A 21,019-nucleotide genomic window follows, 5' to 3' on the forward strand; every position below is an offset into this window, starting at 1 on the left:
TTACCAGCTGTGTGACCCTGGGCAAGTCACTTCACCTTGTTTTTCTCAGTTTCCACATCTGTCAAAAAGAGCTGGAGAAGGAAATGGCAAACCACTATAGTATCTTTGCCAAGAGAACCCCAAAATGGGGTCATGAAGAGTTGGACAGGACTGAACAACAACTTCTGATCTCCGATTTTCCTCAGGTGCAGACCCCTTTACCTTCTGGATCAAATGCTAACTTTTGTATTTTATTGACCTGGACCCCTCCTACCTTTCTGGTTGTCTCACACTTGACTCTCTTCCACATACCACGTGGTCCAGTGACACTGACCTCCTTCTACGTCTTCCCACAAGACGCCCCATCTCCAGACTCAGTGCTTTCCCCCTGGCTCTCTGGCCTCATGGCACAGAGGACAGAGAATGAGAATGCTCTTGATTTCCCCCTCCCTCACTTGGCTTTCCTGGCTTCCTTTAGGACTCAGCTCACATCTCACCTTTACCTGCCTCTCCCCCCTCCCCCCTACAATAGTGCCTTCTCCGCATATCTTGTACATACTTAGTGGCTTTTGTGCCGTCTCCCCAGTCATAAAGTGGACTCCATGAGGACAGGCATTGTGTTTTTCTATCTTCAGCACTTAATATGGCAGCTGGTACATAGTAAGTTCTTTGAAAAATACTTGTGGATCATTAACTGACTGACTGACTGACTCCAAAGTTGATACTCCCCTGTGTGCCTCATTAATCAGACCCGACCCCTTGACTTGTGGTCTCTACATGGGGAGGGGGGAGCTCCCACGTTTTCCCTGACTCTGTGCCACCTTGTCTTTTTCTCTTGACTAACAGTGGTTCCCAGAAGGGATGGGAGCCATGGTTTACCAGCCTCCTCTGTCCCCAGTCAGCCTCCCACATGCTCACTCTCTTTCTTTCTTTGAGGGTATCCAGAAGACTAGGGGGGACAAATAGGACGTATAGGGTTACACAGGAAACTAATGACATTGAAATGAAAACGTAGTATTTCCCCCATCCAACTTCATGATTGGAAGGGACCTCAGAGGCCATCTGTACAAGCCCCTTCATTTTCTAGATGAGGAATCTGAGATCTAAGGTAGGTAATTAAAACTAGCCTTTGGCCAAGACCCCCCCCAATCTCAAGGGTACATTCAACAAGGCAGCAGGGCCTTGAATGAATCCTAGGATGGCGGGGGAACTGGTACAATCGCCGTCAGCACCGACCTCAGTCAAGCCCCCTCCAATGATCAATCTTGTAGCTTCAAGTGAGGAGTTTTCCACCACGTGTACACTATCAAATTCATGAAGAAAGGAAGAGAATATTTGCTCATTGGAAGAGATGTCAAGGGGAGGTACACACTGTCAGCCATGGTCTGAAACTTCATCAATTCGATGATGCCTTTAGGATAAAATCTAAACTTCTCGGCTGGCTCTAGACCAGCGTTCTAGGCTAACTGTGCGTCACCCTCCTTCCTGCACTCCACGTTCCAGGTAAACTGGACTACCTGTTGTTTCCTGGACTGGGCACCTCATCTCTCACCTCATTATGTTTGCACAGGTATTGTTCTCCTGCCTGGAATGCGCTCCCTCTTCTTGGAACTCCTGGCTTCTTCAGAGGCTCAGCTCAGACGCTGTCTCCTATGGCAAGACTTTCCAGAGCACCTTAGTTGGAACTGCTTGCTCCCTCTTTAAATGAGCATGTGTATGTTTTTCTGTTACATGTTGCATCACTCCAAGAGAAAGCTGATTCCTTGAGGGCAGGGACTTCTTTGTTTTTATCTCTGTGTTATCTCTCTGGCACAGAGCCTGGCATACAGTTGGCACTAAATGATTTCTTGTTGGTTTGGCTTCAACATAAAAACCCATCAGTCAGTCAGTCAACTAGCATTTATTAAGCACCTTTTGTATGCTAGGCACTACATAAGCACTGGGGATACAAAGACAGTCTAATGGAAGAGCTCACCATCACAGACTGGGTCATAGAAGACACCCAGTGGTCATCAGGCAGCATGTGGAAGGCCATGCCTAGCACTCTAGAACAACGTGATATTCCTGAGCCCTCCATTGGATGTCCCTAGGGTTGGTGCTATTTCCTTAGTGTTGCAGAAGGGCCCATGTCGGGCCATCTTTAGGCTCTTTCCCTAGGATCGGGTGTGTGTGTCTGGGAATTAGCATTCAGGACGTAGGCCCAAATGGCTTCTTGGAGGAAGCTTCATTCTTAGGAAGTGGGTGGAAACCTTGGCATCATGAGCCCACACTTGAATTCACCAATATAACAAAATAATCTAGGCTAGTGAAGGATTGGGGCAAACAAACCCAGGAGGATAATGACGGACTTCATCGAGGACAGTAATAACAACTGGCCTTTGGAGCGCACTTCACAGTGCGCAAAGCATTCTATGTGCTCCATGTCATTGGCACCCCATAAACGACCTTGGGAAATATCATTCCCCTGGCACACAGTAGGCTCAGAGAAGCTGACCTGCCCAGGGTCAGACAGTGAGGATACATCAGAAGGAACACATGGACTGAAGTTTTCTTGATGCCAAAGCCAGCCCTCTGGCCCTACTGCTTCTCTATGAGAAGCATGCTGCTGCTTGCCTTCCTCGTGGTACCCATTTTTATCAGATGCTAATCCATTTCCATGCCGGTTAGGTGGCACAGTGGCTAAAGCACCAGCCCTGGAGTCAGGAAGACCTGAGTTCAAATCCAGCCTCAGACATTTACTAGCTGTGTGACCCTGGGCAAGTTGCTTAACTCTCTTTGCCTCAGTTTCCTCATCTGTAAAATGAGCTGGAGAAGGAAAAGGCAAGCCAGTGCAGTATCTCTACCAAGAAGACCCCAAATGGGGTCGCAAAGAGTCAGACATGACTGAAATGACTGAGCGACGACAGCCCTTCTCCATTTCCCAGGCACCATTTCCAATAGGCGTCCTTTGCCACAGTTTCAGTACAGAATGGAACTCACGAAAGGAAGAATCCCTCTTTGTATAGAAATACAGAATCAGAGTTAGAGAACCGGAAGAGTTCTCGGTGGCCACGTAGCCCAATCCGCAACCAAAAGCAATCCGTAGGGCAGCATACGTGACAAGAGATCATCTAGCCACGGAGGCAGCTAGGGGGCGCAGTGGATACAGCACTGGCCCTGGGGTCAGGCAGACCTGAGCGCAAATCATGCCTCCCCCATCTTGCCCTCGGGAAGCTGATTTTTTTTTTTATATCTGTGTATAAAACTATATTTGTCTTTATTGTACTTCATCTTGGTAGAGAAAACTCAGTGTTCCAGAGTAGGGGGTTCTTCACATTTTTTGTATCTTAGATCCCTTTGGCAGCCTGGCGAACAGGCCCGTTCTTAGAGTAAGGGAACAAACAATTATGAAACACCTACTATGTGCCAGAGACTGTGCTAATTGTTCAGAATAAGGTTTTTAAATGCATAAAATAAAATACATAGGATTATAAGGAAAAACAACTATATTTAAATATAATTATCAAAATATATGTACACATACATATATATGTGTATATGTGTGTGTTATATATATATATATATCTATATATGTATAAACACACACACACACACACAAGTTAAGATCCCCTGCCTTATAGCCTGGTGAGGTCTTTTCATATCCTGTCAATCCAGTGTTAGCTGTCCTTCACAGCTTGGTGTCATTGGCAAACTCAATGAGCATAACATTGAAGTCTTTATCCAAGTTACCGACAAAAATGATCAACAGCACAGTCCCTGGGCACTCCACTGGAGACTTCTTGCCACGTTGACAAGGAATGATTAATGGCTACCCTCTGACTTTGGCTATCCAACCGGTTCTGAATCCGTCTAATTATATTACCATCCCAGCCATATCTCTCCATATTCTCCACAAGAACAGAATGAGAAACATTATCAAAAACTTTGCTAAAATTGAGGTAGAGTCTATTACCAGCACTTCCTTTATCTGCCAGATTAGTAATCCTAATTAATATTCCTGGAAAAGGAAATGAGTTTTGTTTGGTGTGTTCAATTCTGGATGAAGCCATGCTGATTCTTTGTGATCCTTGTGTCCCTTTCCAGATGTTCACCAACCATCTCTCTAATGAGCCATTCTAGAACCTCCCAAGGCAGAGAAGTCAAGCCCACTGGTCTCTAATTTCAGCTCAAAGCTGCCTTTTCTCTCCTGCTTTCCCTGCTCTTTTCTTCCAGCATGAATTTGGATTCCAGGACAGTCTCATAGAAAGAGAAGATGGGAACAAAACCCCAGCTTCTGGCTACCCTCAGTTTTCTTTCAAGCTACTTCTTAGGAGGGTGGGGAAGGAGACTTCTAGAGGTTAAAGGGGGAAAGAAATTCTGGGAAAGGTGACTTAGGGAGACTGCAGGTCGTAGGACTTGGAGTTAGAAGGTATTTTAAAGGAACCCCACTGTAGATGAGGAAGAACATGAGGCCTAGAGGGAGAGGCTGACTGGCACAAGGTCATACAGTCAGTCATACAGCAGAGCTGGACCCCCCTCCTTGGAAGGCCTCCAAGGCAACTCTGAAGAGTCAAAGTCCCATCCTGTCAGTTGGAGGGAAGATTTCACAAATATTCCCTCTGATCTTAGTTGAAATATGGCCTTGGGGAAAGGCTGTTGAATCTCCTGCAAGGAGGCTGGTTGATGGCATAGCGACCTGACCAAGCCAGAGCCAGAGCCTGGCTGGATCAGACCCATTCTTCAGTCTGCTCTGAATCCAAGTCAACATCAACCACCCATTGTCCTTAATCCGACCGACCTAATACATAGTAGAGCTGTGGGAGTAGAGGGGACCAATCCCCTCTATGGTCTGTGAATTTTAATCACTGGCCTTGATGGCCAGGAATGCCTAAATTCAGAGCTTGAAGGGATACCAGAGGCCAGGTAGTCCAATATTCTTATTTTACAAACGAAGAAACTGAGGCTTGTGAAGTTTAAGTTTGCTTAGGTAGTAAGCACTAGAGGTGAGATTTGTACCTAGGTCTTCTGACTCTGAAGCCAACCTTCTTTCCACCATACCCTACTATTCCCCTTTCTTTTCTCCCCAGTGGGGTGGGAGTTGGGGAAGCAATTCAGCCTGACTCCTGCTGGAGTCCCAGTGCTTTCAGGACACAGAATCCTCAGGGGATGTGCTATGGGATGCCCAGCTCAGGGGGGAGCAGAAACTTCACCTCTCCCCAGCTTTTACCTGAAGAGAGGGCCTCCACCTCGGCCAAGTGGCCAGCATCACTGCAGATGAAGCCTTGCATTTTTAATGAAACAGTAAGCACTGTCTTCACAAATCTTCCCCTCATAGCACTTTCACAATTGAGTTTGTATTCTGCTCTATCACCGTTTGGGACCAGAGCCTCTTCTTTCCCAAGCTTTCTGGGTAGGCTTTTGCTCCCTGTGAAAGTTCTGTGTCTGAGACGGGTTCCCCCATTGGTCCTGGCATCTTCTAATCTGACCTAGCTTCAGAGAAGTTCCCAAGGTCACCTGAGGAGAAGTGGAGATTCCAGAGGACTTCCCTGCTTTCTTGCCCCCTGGCAGCTTCCATCAGTGAAATGTAATCCCTCCCACAGGGCCTCAGGTCAACTCTGTCTGTGGTTTCTCTCTCAGAGGAGCACACTGAGATCCGTGCTGGCCTCTCTCCAGTGCTGGCCAGAGCTGAGGCTCATGGGCCTTCAGAGTACGGGCACAGAGTCACCTCTGTCCATGGCTCTAGAGAGGTCACTGCTGGAGGAGGTCGGGGACCTCGGTGCCTGGCCTTCCTGAGTGCATGTAATGTCACCAAACCCAGAAATTCATTGAGTCAGGCAGGTGGGCGGGTAGGCCCAGTGGGAGTCTAGGGCTGGGGTAGAGATGACCTCAAAGGGGGAAAGCCTCAGTGGGATTAGTCAGTGCTACAATAAAAATGACAACAGCAATAGCAGCAGCAAGAGAAGTATCCCATGTAGTATAACAAAACACTGATCTGGGAATCAGAGGACCCGAGTTCAAGTCTTACCTTTGCCATAAGTACCTGTATAACCTTGGACAAGTCATTTAACTTCTCTGGGCCTCAGTTTCTGCATCAGTAAAATGAACGGGCTGGACTAGAGAGTGTTTGGTGTTCCTTCTGGTTCCAAATCGATGACTCTTTGAGCTTTCATTTTTCCAGCACTTTCAGACTGACAAAGCATTTCCCCCCCCATCACTGGTAGGATCATAAGAGAACAGATTTAGACTTGGGAGAGATGTCAGTCCAGCCCCATCAAGTTAGGAAGGGTGAGTGTTACTATCCCTGTTTTACAGACCATCAGATTACAGGCCTCAGATGTTTTCTAATCCAACACTCTCATTTTACAAATGGGGAAATTGAGGCTAACTGAGGTCATGCAGTAGGTAGCCATCAGAGTCAAGACTTGAACGCAGGTCTTCTGATTCTAAGACCAGTATTTGTCCATCACACCATGCTGCCATAGTAGCAAAGTATCCAAGGGTTCCCATCTGGCTGGGAGTGGGTCAGGGCCATTGCAAGATCTGTGGCGGTTGACCCATTCATATCTCTGTGGTTTAACTCTATACCCCCTGCCCTGGGGCCCCACTGGATCTGGCTCTGATTGGCAAGTGCCTCACATGGTCCATTGTATCTAGGCTGGCACCAATCATTTTTACTCCCTGTATGTCTCACCAGCTGCCTGGCTGACCTGCCTATACCCTCACTCCCTGATTTCCAGTTCTGGAAACATAATCCAATCAACACTGCCATTGCTACTGGAAAGGATGTGTCAATATACTTCCCTGTGGTTCCACTTACTACCCTTGTTACTTTCTTGTTTTTTCTTTTGGGGGGGGTTAAGTGACTTGCCCAGGGTCACACAGCTAGTGTTATGTGTCTAAGGCTGGATTTGAACTCAGGTCCTCTTGAATCCAGGGCCAGTGCTCTATCCACTGCGCCACCTAGCTGCCCACCTTGTTACTTTCCAAATAAAAAAACCTCTCCTTGGCCATCACTCCCCCCAAAGTGCTGAATTTTCCTATTAGAATGTAAGCTTCTTGAGGACAGAGACACAGTTTGCTTTTATATTTGTATTCCTAGGACTTGGCATGGCGCTTGGCAAGAAGCAAATACTTAATAAAATCATCCAACCATCCATCTATTCCCCTCCCAATCCCCCAACACACACATAAGTACCTTTGGCAACTCAGTAACCTCCTTGGAGTATGGGGAGAAACATACCTGGAGCAATGGGTCATTATATCACTGCTCCTGGATGTATTACATTAGGCCTTCCCTTGGGATAGTTAAGACACAACAATAATAATAATGATAGCTAGTATTTATGTCACTGTAAGGTTTACAAAGAACTTTACAAATATTATTTCCTTCTATTCTCACAGTAACCCTGTGAGGTAGGTGCTATTTTTACCTCCTTTTTACAGATGACAAAACTGAGGCAGACAGAGTGACTTGCCCAGGGTCACCCAGTTAGTAAGTTATTTACTTAATGATTTATTTTTTGGCTAAGCAGTGGCATTAAGTGACTTGCCCAGGGGCACACAGCTAGTAAGTGTTACGTGTCTGAGGTCAAATTTGAACTCAGGTCCTCCTGACTCCAGGGCCAGTGCTCAGTTCTCTTCCCTAAGAGGCACTGTGCTTGACAGAGTGACTCCTACAAACCCTTGGGAACAGTACAAACAGGCAGCAGTGCTCAATGAGACATTACTCATCTGTGCAGGGCGCGGCGTTTGTTTTTCTAAGGAGGGGGCCACTGTGTAATTCCTAGGGAAATCACCAGACCAGAGCCCTCTGAAGAGACAGGACAGCATAGAGAAGGAGAGCTCCTGGCCCTCTTTCAACCCCACTGGATCCTTTCCTATTCAGCATCAAGGAAAAGACTTCTCTTTGATTTTCAAAGCTGTTCACAGTGTCCCCAGCCCTGGACCCCAACACCTTTCCATGCTTTCTGCCAGCTGCTCCCCTTCACCACTCCACAGTCTGGCTAAGCAGGGCTTGTCACCGCCCACTTTTTTGTCTTCATTTCTCCATTACCTAGCACAGTGCCAGGCACGTACTAGGTATTCAATAAATGTTTGCTGATTGATTGATTGATTGTCCCAAGATCCCTCATCACAATTCCAGTGTCTGGGATTCTCTGCCTCCTGGCCTCCCTGCCTTTCTTCAAGTCCCAGCTAAAATGGGGCTACAAGAGGCCTTTTTCAATCCCCCTTAATGCTAGAGCCTTCTCTCTGTCATCTCCAGTTTCTCCTGTCTATATAGTATTTGTATATATTTGCTTGCATGTTGTCTCTGCCATTAGATTGTGAGTTATTTGAGAGTAGGGTCTATTTTTTTTTTTTGCCTTTCTTTGTATCCCCAGTGCTTAGCATGGTGCCTGGCTTAATAAATGCTAGCTGACTGACTGATCAAACTGGGGAAAGGCCCAGCTACAACTAGGATGCTAAAGTAAAAACTAAAGAAACGTCATCAAGAAGCATCATTAATTACAGCATTTCAGAGTGGAGTGGACCTTAGCAGCTACGTGTAAGACCAAACTGTGCCCCAAATGGAATCCTCGCAAGTGGCCGTCCTGTCTGCTTGCAGACTTCTGATGAGGATCTAATTCTGAGGCAGCTCTTTCTATTTATGGATAGCTCTAAAGTTCAGACGCTCTTTCTGACACCCACCCTCTTGGCCACTTACCTCACTTTGCTCCCTGTTCTGCCCTCTTCCAAAAGACAATCTTTCACATGTTTGAAGATAGTGATTCTGTCACCCACCCCCCTTTCCTCAACATTCACAGGTCAACTCTGATCTAGTATAAAGGTCCCTGGCCTATCAAGGCTCCAGGGTCTGCTCTTACCGTCCAGGGATAGCCAGTCGTGCTGTGAGGAAGGGAGAGTGGGCAGAGCCCGGGCTTTATATTCAAACACCACTGAGTTAGAGATGATCTGGTTGTTGAAGGCAACTTGTAGGGTCACAAGGCCGGTGTCGTGAGCTGCAAACACAAGAACGGAAAATCAGAATGAAAGGAGCTGGCACAGATCATTCAACCTAGCACCCACCCCAAATGGTCCTGGAATAACCTTCTAAGGCTCATTCACCAGTATCTATTCTGCCTCTACTTTGACCTTGCTCAGCTCTTCATGGAAACTCCCAACTCTAGGAAGCCTTCCCTGATTGACTGTTATCACCTAATTCTTCTGACCCCATCCCCTCCTCCAGAACTATTCCCACTCAAGCATTCACGGGAATTGTTTGCATGTTAGATGATGCTGACTGATGTCTTTTTCATTTTCAAGTCTTTGGAGACTACAGTGTTCCATTGTCTTGGAAGATGTACAACCACACTGGCAAGAATATTGGCATTTAAAAGGGAGAAATTTGGGGTTATTAAACAAACAAACAACTTTTCAAATTCCAGAAGGCAATGGAGAGGCATATGATGTCTTGAGAAGACTGCCCACGTTACGCGGTGCACGGCATGTAGCAGGAGCTTATTGGATACTTGTAGATTCCTTACAAGCAAGGAATCAGAAGAATTGAAGTAGAGGATGCCATTGCAGAAATGAAGGAATGAAAGAGATGGGCCAGGATGCTCCAAAGAAAATTTTTTAAAAAGAGGAAAAGGACCCACATGTACAAAAATATGTATATCATCTGTCTTCGTTATAGCAAAGAACTGGAAGCTAAGAGGGTGCTTATCAGTTGGGGAATGGCTGACCAAATAGTGGAATAGGAGTGTAATGGAATACTAATGCTTTGTAAGAAATGATGAAAGGGAAAGTCTCAGATGAACTTGGGAAGACTTGCATGAAACAATGCAAAGTGAAATGAAAAGAACCCAAAGAGCAACGGACACGGTAATGACAGCATGGCAGGAACTAAGTTTTGGAAGACTTAATTAAGAGCTCCCATCAATGCAGTGATCAGCCTCGACGCCAGAGGATCCGTGTTCCTCAGCTTCTGAAAGCACTGCAATCTGCTAAACGTGCAGAGCCAGAGATGCATTTTGGGCTCTAGCCAATGGGGAATTGGTTCGAGTAGGCATATCTTGCAAAGGCTTTATTTTTTTCTTTTTTGTCAAATTGTTGGTGGATAGAGAAGGAGAGAAAGAAAAGAAAAAGAGAAAAAGAAAGGAAAGAAGGGCCTGGAAGCATCATCCCTCCCTCTGGCTTCTAGACAGTTCTCTAAGACCATTCATTGCAGAGAAGGTGCTGACTTGCATGAGAAGACAGAATTTCCTCCCTGGGAGTTCCTCATACTGATGAAATCACAAGTCCAGCCCCAGTTCTTTTCCCCATCTTCTTTTTTAAGTCCTCATTCAACTGGCATCAGGACACGGGAACTGGCTATGGACCCACCTCCATGTGATCTTTGGCAGAGCCCTTTACTTTCTGAGACTTCTCTTCTTTGAAAAAGGAAGGATTTGGACAAATCGACCACATGGTCCTTCTCTTGTTAAGCTAAAGCCTCTCCCCCACTTTACTTTTCTCCCGCCTCCGTTTTCCTCCTACACGTCAGAGCTTCTGAGGTACACCAAGTCAGTGCCCCCCCGCCTGGGCTCTTCTTGGATTGCCTCAGAAGCCCCTTCTTTCTCTTCCTTCCTCTAGCTCCTCGAATTTAGGAGGCGTTCTCTGTGCCATTGAGGCTGATGGATTCCAGTCGGGGGGGCAGTCTTGGAAAGGACCTTAGAGATCATTTTATTCTTACAAAGGAGGAGAGTAATAAATAGCAACAACAGTAATCACATCAACTTCTTGTTCAGTTGGGCCTGACTCTCCATGACCCCACTGGGCTTTTCTTGACAAAACACTAGAGGGGTTGGCCATGTCCTTCTTCAGCTCATTTTACAGAGGAGGAAACTGAGGCAAACAAGGTTCAGTGACTTGCCCAGGGTCACACGGCTAGTAAGTGTCTGAGGCTGGATTTGAACTCAGGTTGTCCTGACTTTAGGGCAGTGCTCTATCCAATGTACCATCTAGCTGCCCCTAATATAGAATATTTTTTAGCTTTGCAAAACATTTTACACACATTATCTCATTTGAACCTCACCACATCTGTTTAAGGTTTGTAGTGTTCTCATCCCCATTTTGCAGAGGGGACAGCTGGGGCTGAGAAAGGTTAAGTGATTTGTCCAGGCTCACACATCTAAGTGAATATCTGGGGGGATTTCCACTCAGATCTTCCCGGCTCTGATCCTACCACCCCATCCACTGAAACAGGCAGCTGCCTCCAAGGCCCAGGACTTAAGACTCCATGCTTTTCCCACCATTCTATGCCACCTCCTTCTCAGGGCTGGACCCCGTGCCCACCTACTGCTCGCCCCCTGCACCCCTGCTGCTGCTCCTCAGGGGCCCAGGCTGCTTTTCCCTGGCAGGCCTCTTCTGGTCAGTGTGCCAGAGGCAGCTGCTGCCTGAGGAGGGCTATTTCCACAAAGAGCAGCCCACTCCTTTATCTCCCTTTAAACTTGATCTTCCACCTTTTTGTGACCCCTGGGGAATTTTGGCTCCCTTGCAGGAAGGTTGGGCCACAAAACTGCCTCGCCCATCCTTTGAAAGGCAGCTCTGTCTTACCCCATCTGAATTCTCTTTCTGCTGTTTCCTGGCCTGTGCCTTTCATCACCATTTTATTCTTAGCTTGGTCTTCTTGACTCTTGTCATCTCCCTCTTGACCTTTCCATGTGATTAGGGTCTTGTTAAAGTGAGTTTACATGGGCTGTGTGTGTTTTCTGCTTCCTGAGTGGGTTGGGAGTTGTTTGGAACAGGGCTGGGCTGTCCTTCAGGGCAGGTGGACAGGACCCTGCCATCTAGACTGTCTGGGCTGTGGACACTTGAGCTGGTGTTGGCTGCAATTGACAAAAACATGGCCTGCTTGTGTTTTGCTTAACCTGCCTATCTTATTTATGGCCAACAAGTTGGTCTGCATTGACTTTGTGGAAGTTTTTGGAAGCTTTCCTGCTAGAAATGAGAGTGGTCTGTTTTAGGCTCTGTCAGAGATGGGAAATCTGACTTCAGTGTCCTCATCTATAGGATGGAGAAAATTATTACCTATGAAAAATATTACCTCAAGAAAATTATTACCTATTATGTGATGGAGAAAAATGTTATAGTGTCTGCCTAAATTCTATATGATGGGACTTAAAGCCAGAAGGCTCTTCAGGGGCCATTCCATCCAGCCTCCTTATTTTACAGAAAGGATACTGAGTTCCAGGGAAGTGGAGTGATTTGCCCACCATCCCTCAGGCATCAAGTGCCAGAATCTGGATGCAAACCCAGGCCTTATGCCTTTTCCACTGTTTCCCATGGCCTCACAGGGTTGTTGGGAAGATCAAATGAGAAAGAATATGTAAGGCATTTTAGTGAACATCATAGAAATGTCAATTACTACTACTACTACTACTACTACTACTACTACTACTACTACTACTACTACTACTACTACTACTACTACTACCACCACCACTACTACTTACTACTACTACCACTACCACCACCACCACCACTACTACTACGTACTACTACTACTACTATCACCATTATCATTATGATCATGGTCTGCAATTTCAGAACTCCTAGTAAGGAAATGCTGGTTTTAGAGAGCTGCCTGGAACACCAGCAGGTCAAGTGACTTGCCCAGGGTCACACAGCCAGGTTGAGTCTGAGGGGGAACTCGAACCCACATCTCCCTGACTCTGAGACTGGGTCTGACCATATTCTACATTGCCTTATCTCCTGATCCTCTTCATCATCATCTCAGCCAAGCCTGGATTTGGGGATTCCTAAACTAGAATGACGGACTCTCAGTTTCCTCATCTGTAAAATGAGAGGGTTAAGCTTGTCAGTCAGTCAACTAGCATTTGTTATGCATTTACTACATATCAGGCTTGGTACTAAGCCCTGGAGACGTGAAGAAAGACAGAAGACAGTCCCTGCCCTCAAGGAGCTCCCAGTCTAAACTACTTGATTTCAAAGTACCTTCCAGCTCCCCAGAGCATATGAATTCTTTCACCTTACATCTTCCTCCTCATTACTACCACAGCAGTTTGGGGGACTGAGTTTTAGGCAGAGCTGATATCTTAGTCCTATCAGATGAAATAATATTTGTTAGTGCTATAGTGCCTGGCACATAGGAGGTATTTAATAAAAACTTGGTTCTTTTCCTCTCCTCCCTCCACCTGCCTTGTTGTGACTTGGTCTATGTAAGCTCCTTGAGGGCTATGACTATTTTTCCTTTGTATCCTTGGCATCTAGTAGAGTGCCTGGCACACAGTAGGCACCTAATAAGTGTGTATTTATTGATTGATTTTGGGAAGTTAATGGAGAAAGAGGGAGGGGAAGAGAAAGAGACAGAGAGACAGAGATAGGAACAGAGAGAGAGAGAGAAAGAGAGAAAGTTATAGCAGTGTCTGGACTGGGCATGCAGAGAAAGACAGAGATAGAAATGGAGAGAAATGGAGAGAGACAGAGGCACAGAGAGACAAAGGGTCACACAGAGAAACAGAGAGAAGGGAAGAGAGACAGAGACACAGAGAAAGAAACTAAGAAAGACAGAGAGATAGGGAGAGAAAGAGTCAGAGTCAGAAGGAGACAGAGAGAGAACAAAAAAAGAGTCAGAGGCCCTCCCAGCAGTGGCTGGGCTGCAGAGAGGCACAGATGGAGAGATAAAGAGAGATGCAGAGAGACAGAGAGAAGGGGGTGCAGAGGGGGGACCCAGAGACAAAAAGAGAAGAGGAGAGGAGAGAGAGTCCAGGTGAAACCCTTCTCATGGGTTCTTCCTCAGGACACTGTATGGGGCAGCAGTGGTTTAGCTAAACTCGGATTGAGGCAGCTCCTCCACTGATTTGCTGCGTGACCTTAGCTGAGTCCCCTTCCTTCTCTGTCAGTTTCTCTCTCTGCCAAATAAGGGGGATGACTTAGGTGTTATCTAAGGTCCCTCCCACCACTAGCAATCGGAGTCATTTCATAACAGGTTTGGAGTTGGAAGGAGCCTAGCCCTCGTTTCATACAAAGGCAAGCTGAGGCCTTGAGTTTCGTAGAAATGCCACGTCTTGTGTATAGAGGTCTAGGACAACATTCTGGGACCCCATTCATGTCCTTCTGAAAGGGTAACCTTATTTTCTGTAAGTTTTGGAAGGGAGAGACCTTTGGTAGAGAGAGGCCCCCACATTGGAGGCCTCAACCTTTGTGGGGGCTACTTGGGCGGCCCCTCTGGCCTTGTGTGCTGTTCCCTCATTTATGGATTCACTCCCTCCCTCCCTCTCCCACCCACAGAATCCTGGGTCATCTGGCCCAGGCCCCTCATGGTACAGACAAGGCCATCCAGCAGACGTTTATTAAGAACTGCTCTAAAGGTCCCTGTCCATTACTGCCCTGCTCTGATAGCTCCTTAGGCCACGGAGGTGACCTTGGGTCCTCAAAGGCTGTGCCAGTGGAACACAAGTGCTGGCAGGCCAACTGAGCTGGAAAAACCCCAAGTACAGGGCTGGAGACGGCCTGTGTCATGGACTCTTGTCCTGGGATCAGCCTGGCTAAGGGTGGAGAGGCTCAGCACCAGATTGGCCACAAAAGCATGACTTTTTTTGGCCACAGCAGCTCATGGAGACCATCAGCTAAGTTGCAGAAGGATAATGATCTGCATCAGTGGAGGAAGGGCCCATGTTGGGCTCCTTGGAGTATTGAGGTATGAAGCTCTAAGTGCTTGGCCTCGAATTCAAGACCCTTCATAATATGGCGCCCATGACTTTTCAAGCTTCATCTTCTCTCCTCTCCTCCATGCACTCCATACTCGAATTTCATTGGCCCACTCTCTGCCCCACCCCCACTCTCTCCTAATCTCACGCCTTTGCTTATGCTGTTTCCTATTTCTGTAATTATAATAGCCAGGTTTATATAATACTTTACAATTTGCAAAGGCTTGACAAATAGGACATGTGATCCTCACAACTGTGTAATGTAAGTGCTTTTATTATCCTCGTTTAACAGGTGAAGAACTGAGGCTGAGTTAGTTGACTTGCCCAGGGCCACACAACCAGCTAATAAGTGTCTGAGGCAGAATTTGAACTCAGGTCTTCCTAACTCCAACTCCAAGTCCAGTGCCCATCACCTACACCATCTAGCTGCCTCTAGCATCTAGAATTCCTGTCCTCTCCCTCTTTACCTATTAAATTAGAACCCACCTTAAAAAACCTAACTATGAAATCTTTTCTGACCCTGCCACTCTGGGCCTTACATAGTACTTTATTTTGCCCATCTCTGGGATTCCAGGCCTGTCTCTGATGCGTCCTGGCTGTGTGACCCCGTCTGGGCAAGCCATTCAAACTCTCAATGTTCCTGCATTGGTAAGAGGAGTTTCCTCTCCTGGGAGTTCCCCATACCAAAGAAATCATAGGGCTCTATCCTTTTCTGAACAAATGACTGCATGGCAGTGGCTGGGCCGGCATTCATGTGGACATCAGCCATTTCCCCTCCATGGGCTTGGTCTGAAAAGCAAGCTACTCCCCAGAAGGGAACGGCCAAGAGACTGGCTGTCATGAAGGTGAGGCCCAAGGAAATGAATAGCTTGGCTCTCAAAAAATAAGGGTGAATAAGAGCCGAAGTGCCTGCCTACTCACCAGCTTGGCTGTCCTACATAGGGAAATAAGATTCATTCCCTGCCCTCCAGAAGTTTGCAGTCTGGTCATCTTGACCAGTCCCTAGCTTGAAACCCCTGTGTTGCATGGACCATTGTGCTGTCTTACTACCTTTGCTGTTCCCAAACCTGACATGCCATTTCTCACCTCCACACCTTTGCCCAGGTTGTCCCCTGCTTGGAATGCCTTTTTTTTTTTTCCTTCACCTCTGCCTCTTACAATTCTTAATTTTCTTTGAGGCTCAATTTAAGTGAAACCTCCCATGAAAAACCTTTCTTGGTTCCCTCCCCTTCAACCCCACAGTTGTTAGTACACTTCACCTTCTCAGGCAACCTCATATTTACTCATCTGTGCATATATTCTTTTTCTAAGTAGAATGGAAGCCTCTTGAAGGCAAAGTCAATTTGTCTTTATCTCCCTAGTGCTTAGCATAGAGCCTGGCACCTAGTAAGTATTTAGTGGATGATATAATGGTATCATGGAGGGAGAGTGGGCTGTGTGGCTTTCTCCCTGCTCCATCTGATGAGATATGGGACAGTCTGGGACAACAGGACAGATAGCAGAATCTCGGTCTGGAAAGGTTGATCTTCAGGTAACTGTGTCCCAAGGAGGACAGGTAAGGACCAGGGAGCAGGGACATGCAGGAGACAGGCAGGATCTGTGTTTCAGGCCAGACAAAGACCAGGTATAGACAATTTAATAGCATGTTGTCTCCTTCTTTCCAGGGCCGGGGGCCCATGAGAATCCCAGTCTTTCATTATTACAGGTTTTGCACTATAATAGCTAGGTGAGCATCTGAGATGGCTCAAGCCCAAGAATTAGTCAGGGTATCTGGAGGAGAAAGAGAATGAGGAGGGAGGGCCCTTTGCGGGCCTGAGCAAGGCCTGGACAACATTTTGGCCCTCTACTTCTTAATCTTCTCTTCTGTCTCCTCTTGTTTCTTGGTAGAGTCGGGGTACAGCCCTGGTCTAGGGGGCAGCCCCATGTGCCCCTCTTTCTGGGCCCTCAGGAATGGGGCAGAGAGAGTCTGGTATGCCGTAAGCCTTTAACAAATGCTTGTTTTGATTGATTGATGGAGGGACATAAAGGACAGACACGTAGGACTGCAAGGGACCTCAGAGGTTACTCAGAGGCCATTTAGTCCAATGGGATCAAACTCAAATAAAAACAGGAGGTGGGAGGGCCGCTAAACTGGACACAAGGATCCCTATGGGTGCATGTTGACTTAGGAAACTGCAGATTAACATGATCTATGTTTTACTGTATTTCTATTTGTTTTGTTAAACATTTTCCAATCACATTTTAATCTGGTTCAGGCTGCACTTGAGAGTGCTGTAGGCTGCCTGTGGGCTGAGTGTTTGACATCTCTGATCTAGTGCCTTTGCCTCACTGTGTTCCAGGGAGGTCAGACCAAGGCCACATGGGTATTAAGCTCTGCCGAGCTAGGATTCGGACCCAGGACCTCTAATGGGGGATTAACTGAAGTTTGCTTTGCCCTTATTGCCCTTTCAGAGCTCAGGAGTCTTAGCAGCTGGAGAGCAGGACCAAGCTAACAGCTCAAGGGAAAGAACAAAATGAGTAAAGGCCAGGGGAGCAAGTGGAAATGAAAGTGGGAAGGTTCAGAGTGACCAGCCTCCAGAGCTGAGGTGGCCCAGGTGGAAAATGTTGACTTGGTGACTGCTAGAGTTGCTTGCTCACAGCCCTTCAGCCCATATATTCATTCTCCCCTTTTATTCCTAGAAAGGCAGCTTGGCCTGGAATTCATCCATCCATCCATCCATCCATCCATCCATCCATCCATCCATCCATCCATCCATCCTTTCATCTATCCTCCCATCTATCCTTCCATCCATCCAACAAATACTGATTAAACACCTTCTATGTGCAGAGCATCCTATAGCTAGCTATCCTATTAGATGCTGGGGAAAGTTTAGATAATACATTGCCTGACCTCATGAAGTTTACAGTTTAGTATAAAGGGCAATAGGGTTCTCCCACCCCAATTTGCCCCCAACAATACTGCCCTGTTTTTTGGAAGATTTCTTGATTTATTTGAGAAGCTGATCTAACTTCATAGTTATACCCAGTTGGGGGAGGGGGTGGCATCACAAGGACCCACGTTTATGATGGATTGGTTTGGTCTTTGAGGGTCCTGTGGGTAGTGGTCCTGGGACTCTCTGGCACCAATTCTAGGTAGGATATCTTTTTGAACCTAGCACAGCAGTGCTTTGTACTTAAGTACACAGTACATGTACTTAAGTACATAGTAGGTTCTTAAGGAATACTTGCTGAATTAAACAAATTGAATTCTTGGAGTTGGAGGCATCTCCATCTCTATCTTGGAGATCTCAGTCTCTCAGAATGTCAAAACTGGAGGCAATGGTAGAAGATAGGCTGTTAGAGCTGGAAGGGAGGTCCAGAGAGGTCAAGTGACTTGCCCAGGGTCACATGGCTAGGTAATGTATGAAGATGGATTTGAACTCAGGTCTACCTGACTCCAGTTCCAGAGATCTATTCAAAAAGCTGCCTCCCTCCCACTTCAAATTAACCCATCAATTACAGGCTTTATTAAGCCCTTACTATGTATTAAGCACTGTGTTAGGTATTGGGTATTAAAAAAAATCTCCCAAAGTAAGCTTTCTGTCATGACATAGAAAAACAGTTAAGAAAATTTTATGAACCTGGTTTGACAGCACATGCCACATTCCCCGTCCATAGTACCCTACTGCTCTAACAAAAGGAGGGAGGTATATTTCCTTATCTTCTCCAGGACCAAGACTGGTCATTCTTATGGCATAGAGTTCTCAGGCCTTCTCATTTTCTAGGGAAAGGAGCTGGGTCTCAGAGAGGGGAAATCAATCACCCAAGGTTACACAGCTGGTTAGCGCTAAGATGAGACTCCTGCCCTTGGTGCGCCCCTCCCCAATTCCCCAGCCCTCAGTCTCTTGACTCCTGATTCATTGATCTGTCAGTTCTAGCCCCTGGCCTGGCAATGGTCTGAGGAAGCTGCCCTTCTTACCTGGACAATAGCATCGAAGCACACCTGGCTGTATCAAGGACGCAGGCACTGAGATCTGGTCAAACAGGCAGCTGTAGTTATTGCTGGCTTCTTGCCATGGGCCTGTGATCAGGACCTTCACTCCTCCCTGCAAGAAAAGGAAGACAGAGGCAAGTGAGGAAGGCCATAGAGAACTATAGAAGGAGGTAGGCTGGTGGGAGTGAGGGCACAACTTGGAAGCGCCGGACTAAGAGACCCTATGGAAAGGAGGAAAGAGCAGAATTGGAAAAATACAGAGAAGCATGGGAAGACTTATATGGACTGATGCAAAGGGAAGGAAGCAGAGCCAGGAAAATAATATACCTACTAGAAAGAACAACAATGGCACAATCTAAGCTGAAAGCTGTGTGATTGTAACGGCCAAGCCTGGCCCCAAAGAAGGGATGTGAGAAGTCGCCTCCTTCTAGTCTTTGCTGAGATGAGCAGCTATGGGGGTGGAACACTGTATATAATGTTAGAATTGGTTGGTATGTTGGTTCCTTTAGTTGAACTATCTATTCCTCCTCTTTTTTTTTTTTTTTTACATTTCCTTGCTATGGGGAATAGCTCTCTAGGAGGGAGAGGTTTAAGGTAAGGTGTGTTTTCTGTTCCCTGCCCTGGCATAGTTCCAGCTTGGCAGACTCTTGCTCAGAATGACAGGGGGAGCTCAATCCCTGGGACTCCCACCTTCTCCACTCCTGTATGGAGTTCCCAACTTTGGCTCTTACACAAACTTTAGGGGGGTCCTTGAGTATCCATCCTTTCCTGGACCAAAAACAAAACAAAAAACAGATGCAGTGTTTCTTAGTCTTTCCGAGCCCATGCCACACCTGAGAACTGGCTGGAATCCATGGGATTCTGGGTCATCCTCTCTAAACCTCCCTGCCGTGTGTCCATCTATCCTCCCACATCACAGAAACGGCAGAGTTGGAAGAGATTTCATTGTTCCCCTAGTACAGCTTGGACCTGGACAAGAAGCCCTGCTGTAACACATCCAATAAATGGTCATCTACTCTCCGCTTGGAGACCTCCAATGAGGAAGAACCACCCTTCCCAAGGCCACCCGTTCCAGTTTGAGACTCTTCTAATGAGGAGGCTGGAGTATAGTGGAAAGAACACCGACGGTGGAGTCAGATGCTCTGTGTCCATACCCTGCCTGTGACACTGCTGTGCGACCACAGACAGTCACTTAATGACCTTGAGCCTCAGTTTCCTCAACTGTCAAATGAGGAGACTGAACTAGATGGCCTCTGGGGCCTCTTCTAGACCTAGGAAAGGATGAGCCTATGACCTGACTTTGACCTTTAATATGTGTATGACCTTGAGAATCCATTTGACATCCACAGTGCTCAGTTTACTCCACTGTAACATGAGGAGAGTGGACCAGACAGGCTGTGAGGCTCCTTCTGGATCCATATCCATGAGCCTGTGAAATTTAGTCTTCCATCAAGTCCAATTTGCCCCCTTACAATCTCCACTCATTGCTATTCTAGGACAGAAAAAGGGTAATTCCTCTTCCAACATGGCAGACTTTCACATATTTGAAAAGAGCTATTGTTTCCCCACTGAGAGCAGGAAACATAAGGACACAGCCACCAAGCCACGGAGATGGGAGCGAGCTCAGGGGGCAGGGAGGTGACTCGTTGTCTTTAAGAAGATGAAGCCTGACCGTGGGAGGATGGACTGACCTCTTTGCTGTTCCTCAGACAGATGCTCTGCTTCCCGTCTCTGTGGTTCTGAACTGGAGGTCACCCATGCCTGGCATGCTTTTCTGATTCCTTGAATCCCTAGTTTTCATTAAATCTCAGGTCGAATGCCACATCCTGCTGGAGGCCTTTTCTGGTCCCTCCCCACCTCCATCTGTAAGCATCTTCCCCTTTAAGGCTAATTCCCATCTATCCTGTATCTACCTTTCATTGCTGTGTCCCCGTTTGGCTGTTTCAGTCATGTCTGACTCTTTGTGACCTCATTTGGGGATTTCCTGGCAAAGATACTAGAGTGGTTTGACATTTCCTTTTCCAATTTATCTCACAGATGAGGAAATTGAGGCAAACAGAGTGAAGTGACTTGGCCAGGGTCACACAGCTAGTAAGTGTCTGAGGCTGGATTTGAACTCAGATCTTTCTGACTCCAGGCCTAGCACTTTATCTGAAGCCACCTAGCTGCCTCCTACATGTCTTTCATGCTCTCATTTATTTATATGCTTGCTCCTTCATTAGAATGTAAGCTCCTTGAGGGCAGTGACTATTTTTGCTTTTTATTTGTATCTCTAAATCTTAGAAGAGTGCTTAGCACATTGTTGATTGATTAGACTTATGAGGATTCCAGAGGGCCGGAGTAAGACCTGAGCAGAGAATGCTGCTACAAGGCAGAATTCAACTCAATAACAGGA

At 46.7% G+C, this 21,019-nt stretch overlaps 1 protein-coding gene across 8 annotated transcripts in view; it reads right to left on the reverse strand.

The window, feature by feature from the left end:
• Positions 1-21,019, reverse strand: part of CAMTA1 (calmodulin binding transcription activator 1) — a 1,299,703-nt gene that overhangs the window by 100,511 nt on the left and 1,178,173 nt on the right. For all 8 annotated transcript variants that reach the window (XM_078145710.1, XM_078145708.1, XM_078145709.1 and 5 more), the window contains 2 exons: positions 18,610-18,736; positions 8,823-8,957 (listed from right to left, as the gene is read on the reverse strand). In XM_078145710.1, coding sequence (XP_078001836.1) covers positions 8,823-8,957; positions 18,610-18,736 — 262 coding nt within the window. The remainder of the gene's footprint in view (positions 1-8,822; positions 8,958-18,609; positions 18,737-21,019) is intronic.

This window comes from Phascolarctos cinereus, unplaced genomic scaffold (genome assembly GCF_003287225.1).
Source record: "Phascolarctos cinereus isolate Bilbo 61053 unplaced genomic scaffold, phaCin_HiC Scaffold_726;HRSCAF=1367, whole genome shotgun sequence".
NCBI classification, from domain to species: Eukaryota; Metazoa; Chordata; class Mammalia; order Diprotodontia; family Phascolarctidae; genus Phascolarctos; species Phascolarctos cinereus.